The sequence below is a fragment of the Colletotrichum siamense genome, assembly GCF_013390195.1.
Source record: "Colletotrichum siamense strain Cg363 chromosome Unknown KSG_Cg363_contig07, whole genome shotgun sequence".
In the NCBI taxonomy this organism is placed as follows: domain Eukaryota; kingdom Fungi; phylum Ascomycota; class Sordariomycetes; order Glomerellales; family Glomerellaceae; genus Colletotrichum; species Colletotrichum siamense.
Genome location: NW_023501020.1, coordinates 3,245,801 through 3,256,486, shown reverse-complemented (window position 1 = coordinate 3,256,486; position 10,686 = coordinate 3,245,801). Strand labels below are relative to the sequence as shown.

Here is a 10,686-nt window from a genome sequence, read left to right as displayed (position 1 = left end):
AAGTAATAAAATAAACCTTATACTTAATATTAAAAATATTATAAAAAAATATTATAAAATATTTAATTTACTTAAAGTAAATATTAATATAATAATAAAAAAGTAATATAAAGATAATATATAATTTATAAAATCTTAAAAACTAAAGAAAAAAAAGAAGAAAAATAATAAGAAGTATAAATAATAAAAAATTATTTACTTACTTTTTTATTTTTAAAAAAAGCTAAAATAATTAGTAAAACTATAACTAATTAGAAACTTTAAATTAATTAAATAAAATAGAAGATATTTTATTTTATTACTCTAATTACTTATAATAAGAAAAACTATTATTCTATAACTTATAAAATTATTAAAACTATAATAATAAGAAGTAATTAAAGCTATTTAGAAATACTTAATTAAACTATAAAGATAACTATATAATTATACTAATTATCCCTAAAGAGGTATATTAGATTATAGGGGTTAAAATAGTACTTCTTAGCTACTAAGGGGTAGCTTAGATAAATAGATAATCTACCTAATAAGAGTAATAGGCCCTACGAAAACCGCGCGCAGAGTTTTTGCCCGTGCCTAGGGATACGTAGTCAATACACATCTAAGTTAATTTATTAAAATGTGCAGCATAAGACTAAAGAGCGCGCCCCTTCCCGAACCGCTGGGGTATAATTGAAGCGCTTTTTTCTATGTCGATCACTATCACGAATTGGCTCGCAAATTCCCCCTTCCCGGATTGAAATGACGAGAAACTTACAACATATCATCAGATAAAGTATTCTCGATTGGTGGGATTTGTATTTGAAAATTTACGAGAGTCAGCCCCGTCTGTCCTTTTATGGCGTTCTTCAGGTTAATTGACGGTCCATTGCCGGCAACTGAGTTGCCGACCTCGCGGTCCAATGATGCCGGTGCAGAATCCGATGGCCTCGCATCAACCGCAAAGAACCCGAAAGATTCGTTCATGGCCAAGAAGCACTACATAAAGTCAGAGGATATTCCCTACGACATGAATGAAGTTTGAACTCTGACTTCCATCACACAGGCTCTTATTTGGGGATCCTCACCCTTTACCACTAAACGATGCGGTCTTCCATCCTTTTTTCGGTGGTCGTGATGGCACTCTATGCCATGGCGCAGACCTTCACCAATCCAATAATATGGGAAGATCTCGCCGACAACGAGGTCCATCGAGTGGACGATACTTTCTACATGACGGCTTCGACTATGCACTACTCGCCAGGCGCTCCCATCCTGCGGTCCAAAGACTTGGTCAACTGGGAGTATTTCAGCCATTCGGTGCCTTCCCTCGACTGGGGTACCAAGTACGACCTGGTCGATGGTCAGAGAGCTTACATCAAAGGCATCTGGGCATCTTCCCTTCGTCATCGGGCGAGCAACGGTCTGTGGTACTTTGTTGCTTGCATCGAATTTTCAAAAACGTACATCTACACGGCTTCGAACCCTGCCGGTCCCTGGACAAGAGCGGGCACGATCGAGAATTGCTACTACGATGTTGGTCTGATGTTTGACGACAACGACACTCCTTATGTGGCTTACGGAAACACGGCTATTTCGGTTGCCCAACTGTCGGCCGACGGTCTTTCCGAGGTCCGCTCGGAGGTTGTATACAACACTCCCAGCAGCATTGGTGCTTTGGAAGGCTCTCGGATGTACAAACGAAATGGCAACTACTACATCTTCCTCACCCGACCGCCTGATGGGCAATACGTGCTCCAATCCTCCAGCCCGTGGGGTCCGTACACGGTCAAGGTGCTTGCTGACAAGCTAAGCCTCACTGCTGTGCCTAGTGCTGGCTCACCTCACCAGGGCAGCTTAGTCGATACACCCAACGGGGACTGGTACTACATGGGCTTCGTAGATGGATATCCAGGAGGTCGCTTTCCAGTTCTTGCCCCAATTACCTGGGGCAGTGATGGATTCCCGTCTCTGACACTAGTGAACGGCCAATGGGGAGACTATCCGTACCCTCTCGCAAAAGTTGATGTCCAAAGCTCTCTCGGCACAGATTCTTTTACGGGAACGACCCTTCGTCCTGAATGGGAATGGAATCACAATCCTGACACAAACGGCTTCACGGTAAACGATGGACTTACTCTCCGTACTGTCACTATCACGTCCGATCTCTATCAAGCCCGCAACACTCTCAGCTACCGCATTCGAGGCCCTATCGGGACTGGCACAGTCCGTCTTGATGTCGCCAACATGGCTGACGGCGATCGTGCTGGCCTCGCAGCGCTGCGCGATCAGTCTTCGTTGATCGGGATTGAGCGTTCCGGGGACGCGTACGACATCATTCTCATGGGCGGTATCAACATGAACTCGGACTGGACAACGGCTTCGACCGGCACGGTGGTGCAGCGGCAAAGCCTTACGCTCAGCGGCTCGAAGGAAGTCTATCTGAGCATGAAGGCGGATATTCGGCCTGGAGGAGCTGGCAATGTCGTTTTCAGCTACAGCACTGACGGTCAGACCTTCACAAATCTTGGATCGTCATTCTCTCTTCACAACGATTGGCAATTCTTCATGGGTTACCGGTATGGAATCTTCAACTATGCTACGAAGGCTCTCGGAGGCTCTGTGCGAGTTGTGTCGTTCACCAGCGAAGCGTAGGTAACGAACAAATGACTCGGGCTTCAAGGGCTGAATGTATGTATTTTCCCCTTCTTGTAGATATCTTATCAGATTTACTAGAGGAAATATCATTACTTTTGTTGCGATCAATGAGCACTGGGCTCACAATGTGTGCCGATCGCCCTGATCAATGACACCGCACCACATGGTTGTTTGACGATCAGCAACTTTGTCGTCTCGGCCCGAAGCGGGATCATTCGATTCATCGTCCTGGAATTCGACCTCGGCCTACGAATCACACCCGAATTTAGGCGCCCGGAGCGCAGACACTTTCCACCAAGGCGGAGAACGATTGTGTCATTCACAGACCCATTGTTAATTTTCAATGACCAAGCTAAATCCATGTCTCTTGGCAATAAACTCCATTTTGTAAGCTCATAGAACCCGTAATTCAAGCTGTCAAATAGCACGTGAACCCTTTGGGTTAGACGATCCCCGGTTCGCTCCGAGAGATTCACGAAGCCTCATTGGTGCGCATCCTTGGTTTCGGCAGGCAGTACTGAACCTTGACTAGGTTCATCCCCACCTCAACCCCAGATCTCGACGGCACTTATCCATAAACGCGGGGAGGGTAACATTGCTCTCGGTCGAGCTATCCCCGACCCAACGGCTTTTCTTCCACGCAGTATGAGGTCACATTGTCGGTTGCGCGAAAACACAGTACCCCAGACGCGCCAATGATCACAGTGTCGTACCTGCACATCCCGCCAGCTATCCCCAACAGGGCCACTCTACCGGCTTGGGGGTGGATTCCAATCAGATGTTTACGAGTCACGAATCAAGCTTGCCTCCACGCAAGCTGAGCTGGTGATGATGTTCTTGATTGATGCTTCCTTGGCGTGACGATGAGAACCGACCTCTCTCGAGCTTCAATGGCGAGATATATAAGCTACCCCGCTGTGCGGAAGCTAAGAGTTTTCATCCCCTTGCAAGGAACTTGACTTCTATCCGTCGGTCCTCCCATTTCCTCAAGATCAGCCCGGTCAATCCTCTCCGTCCTAAAAAATGAGGTTCTTCAGTGCCGCCGTAGCTGGCATCGCCAGTCTCCTGTCCCTTCAAGTCGCAGCGAGCCCCCTCCCTACTCCTGTCGAGCCTCGCCAGGCCACCGGTACCGTCTCGAATAAGGTCATCTTCTCCCCGCCGACCGATGCCGGTTGGGTTGACCCTCGCGTTCTGTACGCTCGCACTATCCAGCTGAGCTCGGGTGACCTGATCGCCACTTGGGAGAACTACTCTCCGGAGCCTCCGATCGTCTATTTCCCCATCTGGCGCTCTTCCGACGGCGGTAACAGCTGGTCGGAGATCGGACGCGTCCAGGACACTGTCAATGGCTGGGGTCTTCGCTACCAGCCCTTCCTCTACGAGCTCCCCGAGGCTTTTGCTGGCTACCCTGCTGGCACGATCCTGCTCGCTGGTAACAGCATCCCCACTGACCTCAGCCTGACCAAGATCGATGTCTACGTCAGTACTGATGGTGGCGCCAACTGGGAGTTCCTGAGCAGTGTTGCCAGTGGTGGCGAGGCCCTCCCCAACAACGGCCTGACTCCTGTTTGGGAGCCTCACTTCCTGTAAGCAATAAGCCACTGACGTCCTATCGTGAAAACATTCGCTAACAGCGCTCGTTACACAGGCTTCACAACGGCGAACTCATCATCTACTACGCCGATCAGCGCGACCCTAAGTACGGCCAGAAGCTTTCCCACCAGGTTACTTCGGACCTCAAGTCCTGGAGCGACCCCGTCGACGATGTCAATGACCCCAATGCCTACGAGGCGCGTCCCGGCATGCCCGTCATCACAAAGCTCCCCAACGATGACTTCATCTTCGCCTACGAGGTCTGCGGTACCGACGGCTGCCGCGTACACTACCGCTTGACCAAGGACCCCCTCAACATTCTCGCGGCCCCGGGCATTTCCCTGGTCTCCAGCGCCGGCACCCGCCCCGTCAGCTCTCCCTACGTCGTCTGGACCCCTCTCGGCGGCGAGAACGGCACCATCATCCTTAGCGCCGGTAGCCAGTCCAACATCTTCGTCAACCAAAAGCTTGGTGACGCCAGTGCTTGGGTTGAGTATGCTGTACCCCAGCCCAACGCCTACTCACGTGCTCTTGAGATCCTCGGAGACGGCAGCCAGCTTGCGATCATTGGTGGCGGAAGACTGCCTCCCAGCAGCACCAACCAGGTCAGCATCAGCGTTGTTGACCTTAACGAGCTCTTTGGCTTGTAGATACCACAGAAATAGCGTAATACTATTGCAGAAAATGAAGAGACGTGATATGATATTTATACATAATTGTTGCCTAGCTATGGTAAATCATCGGGGGTATCTCCAAACGTGCGACATCAAAGATAAACCAGCACCTCCCTAAGACATGCCCAACATGACACCCACGATGGCAGCGAATGTCCAAGCAACGGCAACCATTCCCACTCTTCCACCAGAGGCCATGACTCTCAAGCCAGCGGCACTGCTCGAGCCTGTCTCCGTGGGACCAGCTGCATCACTGCCTGCCGGAGCGCCCGTAACATCAGACGCTCTGTACACCAACGTAACACCTTCTCTTGCTGCGACAGGCTCGTACATGTCCGCCTGGACACTGTCGATAGTCGTTGTGATAGTAGGGTAACTAGCCTCCGGCGGCTGTATTCCAGTGTAAGTAACAACCTCGGTGGTAACAACCGTGTTGTTGTAAGTGAACGTGGCGTTCGCAAATGTGTAATATTTGTCTCCGGTGTCCGTCATCATGTAATTGCACCCAGTCATCGGATCTCCAAAGAGTGACGAAGGCGCATTGGAGTAGCATCTGACTCCGCCTGCTACATCTGCTGTATATCCCCTTGGCTTGGTGTTAGATGATCAAGATGGCGCTTTTAACCACAGAGAGGAGAGGACTTACTCGGGGCAGCATACAACAGCCGTCTCCCCATCCTCTATAGCCTCCATCAAGACATTGTTTGGCGGGTTCCATGACAGGAAATTATCTTTGAACGCAGGATCGGTGACAACTGGAGGTACGAACGCGCCAGAGGAGCTGACATCTCCAGCACCGTTCTTGGCGGCCACGCCGGCGGTCGTGTAACCCTGGGGGCAAACGCTTGCTGGTGAAAAGTAGTAGATGGTCCCTGCGTTGGCGATGTCGTTGGCGTTGGCGCTGGAGGCCGAAGACCATGCAGAGTCTATGGCCTTGCCGGAAGGGTAGCAGTCTCCAAAATCGTAGATTTCGCATTTTTGAGCCCATTTGGGAAACACAGTGCCAGAGTCGTTGTATGCGAGGTAGAGCTGGGGCGACGGCGTGGCACACGATGCAGGCGGCGTCCAAACAGTGGTCATGGGTCCAGCATTGCTGAACACATATTGGGAAAGCTGTGTCGAGGTAGCGGACGGCATGTTGGGCGACTTGGGCGTGGAATCGTCAGTGCTCTCTGAGTTTCTGTGAGTGTTTGAATGAACATAGAGATGTCGAGAAGAGCGGATAAATGTTTCTCGGGAGGGAAGCAGGACAGTGTCTTTTTGAGCTGTAGATTTAAGCATGAAAAAAAAAGAACGAACCGGGCTCGCGGCAACAAAAAGCTTGGCAACAATCAAGCCAATCTTATCGCGGAGCCCAGCTCATATAAATGTGGCCTCGCCCAAGGGGAAAAAGAGACGCATCCCGGGCGAAGGACCCTTGCTCAGTCGGGCCGCTAGCCGCTGTGCCGCACTAAACATGCCAACACCACAGGGCTGTGTTGGTTCTAAATGCCTCGTGACGCATGAATTAACCAACTGCGATTCGGAGTGCCAGCTCAATATAAACTCCTTCGGTGGCTCAGTGTGTCGAAGCTTTTTGCGACTGGTTAATAGTCGCGTCGATTCGGCTCAAGAAACCGCGTTTCGGGCGCAATATCATCACCAAACTGCTTTTCGAATAATCAAGTGCTGTTGATGAGACTTCTCTGGAAACTGAACTCAACTAAAATTTCAGAAAAGCCCCCTCTTGCCCAACCTGCGGCACAGCCGTTAAGCGAGATGACCTCGGAAGCAGCGCTCCAGCCTAAATTCGTTGCCTCTGCAGCTCGTTGGAAAGACGAAGACTTTGCTCCTTACATAAGCTTGAGTCAATCACGGATACGATACCCGAGCTTCATTATTTTTGTTTGTAATTTTTTGCGTGTCCTTGTCTCCAGTATCACTTGCGAGTTGAGAGCAAAGCCAGGCTGAAGCAGGTTCGCGCAAGTTGGAAAGTCTTGTTTCAACTGTTTTGGAAGATTCGGTATCAGTCCAAGGATTAAAAATGTCATTTGAACTCGAATGTCTAGTTTACAGCACCGTTCTCTACGCGATGTCCCGCTTCATGTTTTCGGGCTGAGAAAGGTCTTCAGCCTCAATAATACTCTAAACTTCATCACTCCAATTAGTATAAGCCATTAGAGGTTTACAATGAAGTTTTTGATTCCAGTGTAATATCGGACCAACCCTGACGATCTCGCGGTAATTCAGCCTCCGTGATCGGCTTTTGGCAGCTCTTTTGTTCCTATGCGCCGCACCATGAAAGGCACGACTTTTGATGATGATGCCTAATTAATGATCATCTTTGGCTTAATCAAATCAACGTGCGACAGGGATAATTAAAGCTGACCTATAGAAGCTTCCATCTCAATCGGCGAGCAATTTCTGCCTTGGGCGTTTCATAGAGGTTGAGCAACTTTGAATAGGCACGTAGTGTTTTAAGTGACTAAATCTGTCGTGGCACAAGGAGCAATTGCCAAGCGATACTTATGGTATTCTTTGCGCGACACAAGTTCACGCGTCGCATCATGGAGATCTAAGAGGCTCGTAGTCGAGTAAACAACGAAGGGCCACAAACGTGGCATGCTTACAAGAGAGGACCCAATGTTCCATTCCTGCTCAGCTAGCTCACGCTTGGCCTGCAGGAACTATTGAAATATCGCGGGGAAATGCCACTCGGATTACTTCTCGTCTTATACGTGCAGCGTTGTGGCTGATGTCAGCATGCTCGCCACTTTGCGCTAAGGTGACATCGGACTGAACACGAGATCTTGGCTTGAGCTGAATCGACCCAAAGGCAACCTTTGACGAACGCCAAGTGCGGAAGGAGCCAGGAGACCAATTGCCGTTGCAGCGGCCCCAGTATTGTATGTCGATGTTTTCTAGCGGCTCCGAAGGGACTGCATTAGCGACGCCCACGTCGTTCCATTGCCAAGAGTATGGCGCAAATCTCTATTTTCCAGGTAAACATGTCGTGATCTCACTCACATATAGGATGAACAGTTCCCGTCGGTCGGCGTGATTTTTGGGCTTGCCAAGTCAACCACCCTCACAACCAGAGCCTCAACTTGGAAAGATGGTGCACTTGAAGGCGCAATGTCTGTTGGCGGCGGCATGCGGTGCAATGGCTGTCGCTGCTGCGTGCACAGCAGACCTCCTGGTGGATGATTTGTCCAACTCATTGTCGACAAACCGAAACAATCTCGGCTCGTGGACGTCAGGTTAGTACGCGGACTATTTTTCGAACCCCGCAATTCACTGACCTCAATAGACGATGGTAGCATGGCCAGCATCTCCGCGTCTGATGGTATCCTGAGCTTCACACCCCAGAGTGGAGCTTACTTCTACGAAACGTTCCCTTGCCAGGCGCTGCAGACCGACTCGTACTCTCATGCACAGCTTGAGATCAAGGCACCCGTTGCGGGCGCAGCGTTCACAGTCCAGCTCTCGACGGCTACTAGCTGCTCGGCAACGACTAACACGAAGACATCTTATCGTGTCACGAGCCTTACTGGCGGATGGCAGACGCTGCGCATCCCTTTGAGTAGCTTTACTGGAGCGAACCTCAACGCGGCTGTCTCTATTGTCATCGAATCATTTTCGTCTACGGAGCAATGGCAACTTGACAAGGTTTCGTTCGTTTGCGGCCAGACGCCGACAACCTTGACTAGTGAGTGCGAGTCGACTCGGTTCTGGTGTTTCTGATGTTAATCATACGTCCTAGCCTCTACGCCTGCCCAAGTCACTTCTACATCGACTCGATCCACAGCTATATCGACCGCTTCATGTTCGCCGCTTCTGGTGGATGATTGGGCATCACAATCACGCCTTGACTTCCTCGGATACAATGCTCTCCTGCTGCCGACAGGTGATGATGATACCATGCAATCCAGTGTCGTCAGCAACAACCATATCACGCTGACACCGAAGTCTACCGATGCGTACTTCTTTTCGCAAGTCGGCTGTGTAGATGCTACCACGTATGGCGGTGTATCGGTTTGGATCAAAGCCTCCGCCGGCACGACATTCAAAATCGAGTTGACTTCCAAGACGACTTGCGACGGTGCGATTACAGCAACGTCGATTCAAACAACAGCGCAGTTGGGTTGGACCTTTGACGGAACAGAGAAGCTTTACAGTTTCCCCTTCTCCAAATTCAGCGGGCTTAACTTGAGCAAGCTAAGATCAATTGTTCTCTCGGCGCCCAGCAACGCGATCACCTTGGGCCCACTATCACTCTATTGCGGGAGTACTCCGAGTGGTTGGGTCGTTCCCACGGCCACGAGCCCAGCAGGACCAACATCGACTGTCCCAGCACCAGCCGCAACCGCCTCTACGCTTGTCATCGACACCTTCAGCAGCTCTAGCACGAACTCACTTGGCTTCTGGCATGGTGGCGAAGACATGAACCTCTCCTGGGGCTCCAGCCGTCTCACCATCAGTGCGCCAGCCTCTGATTACGCCTTCACGTCACTACTTAGCAACGGTTGCCGAGACTTGCGCGGCTACAGCGGCTCTTACTTGCACATTGCATACTCGGGCCACACAAAATTCTCCGTCGCGCTGCAGCAGCACAATTTTCAATGCAACTCAGGTGTGGCACCATATCCTGAGACAAGGGACAGTCTTGAAGCCGGCCGGTACGCGACTGGTAGCGATATTTACATTCCCATTTCGCATTTCAACATCAACCTTCAGCGTGTCAGCAGCGTTGCCATCAGAAGTGTGTACAGCACTGAGTCCTTTGTCCTGACCAAGGTCGAGATTGTCCCTTCCATCCCCTCTGGCGTGAGCATACCGTCAAAGCTTCCTTCGGGAACACTCGTCTTTTCCTGCACAAGGCCCAACTCGTTTGCATTCGGCATCGATGACGGGAACCCAAGGTACTCTGCCAGGCTGGCGCAGATCATTCGCGACGCGGGCATCAAGGTGACATTTTTCGCTCTCGGCGCGGTGCTCGAAGACGACTCCACTGGCATGGCCACCCTCTACAAGCAACTGAAAAGCGAAGGCCACCAAATTGCGCTTCACTCGTACACGCACCCGAGGATGGAAGAGCTTCCGAGTAACGCTGCCATCGACTGGGAATACAACGAGGACTACAGAGTAATGAACAACATTTTCGGCGAGAAATCAAACTACTTCCGCCCACCTTACGGCGTGGAAGGCGCGCGTATGCGTCAGCGCTGGGCAGCTGCCTCGGGGTCAGAGAGGCCAGCCTATCTCATTAACTGGAGCGTTGATGTCCAGGATTGGCTGTGGGCTGAGACAAGCACGCCTGAGAAGCAGGTGGACGCATTCAACTCTGATGTCGCAAAGGGGGGCAACTTGGTGGTCATGCACTTTTCGTACAACTCAACGGTTGAGTACTTCCCTGAGTTCATCAGGCAGGCCAAGGCTACCGGCAAGCAGATTATGCGGATTGATCAGTGCATGGAGGATCCGAACGCACCCCCGCTCTAAGTGCAATCAACGCTCTAGTTTAGAGGACAAAGAAATTTGATCTTGGCCTTACGGTTTCTGTGTCACAATAATCAACACCTGAGTATGACAAGTAGATATGACAATCCAGTTATGCATTCAGTTATGCAAAATGATTCTTTTCAAAGCGCTTGTGAGACCAGGCTCTGTCCCAATTCTTAACCCTTTTGTGTTGAGTGTCAGACCGAGCAGAGTAAGCAAACATTCATTGCGAATTGGATACCGAATTTGGTTTGAAGCAACGGCACAGAAAAGGGTCATGACAAATTTATCCAATTCGTGG

At 50.4% G+C, this 10,686-nt stretch overlaps 4 protein-coding genes across 4 annotated transcripts; 3 read left to right on the top strand and 1 right to left on the bottom strand.

The window, feature by feature from the left end:
• Nucleotides 1–1,116: 1,116 nt before the first annotated feature.
• On the top strand, nt 1,117–2,634 carry XYLO-2 (putative beta-xylosidase; the record flags this gene model as incomplete). Its single annotated transcript, XM_036643031.1, has 1 exon — nt 1,117–2,634. One exon carries the CDS (start codon nt 1,117–1,119, stop codon nt 2,632–2,634), a length of 1,518 nt encoding a protein of 505 aa, XP_036492295.1.
• Nucleotides 2,635–3,660: 1,026 nt separating this feature from the next.
• Nucleotides 3,661–4,880, top strand: CGCS363_v011181 (uncharacterized protein; the record flags this gene model as incomplete). Its single annotated transcript, XM_036643030.1, has 2 exons — nt 3,661–4,223; nt 4,286–4,880. 2 exons carry the CDS (start codon nt 3,661–3,663, stop codon nt 4,878–4,880), a joined length of 1,158 nt encoding a protein of 385 aa, XP_036492051.1.
• A 138-nt stretch (nt 4,881–5,018) lies between these two features.
• On the bottom strand, nt 5,019–6,041 carry CGCS363_v011180 (uncharacterized protein; the record flags this gene model as incomplete). Its single annotated transcript, XM_036643029.1, has 2 exons — nt 5,019–5,490; nt 5,551–6,041. 2 exons carry the CDS (start codon nt 6,039–6,041, stop codon nt 5,019–5,021), a joined length of 963 nt encoding a protein of 320 aa, XP_036492052.1.
• Nucleotides 6,042–8,046: 2,005 nt separating this feature from the next.
• CGCS363_v011179 (Chitin deacetylase) lies at nt 8,047–10,385 on the top strand (the record flags this gene model as incomplete). Its single annotated transcript, XM_036643028.1, has 3 exons — nt 8,047–8,143; nt 8,194–8,592; nt 8,647–10,385. 3 exons carry the CDS (start codon nt 8,047–8,049, stop codon nt 10,383–10,385), a joined length of 2,235 nt encoding a protein of 744 aa, XP_036492489.1.
• Between the last annotated feature and the right edge of the window lie 301 nt (nt 10,386–10,686).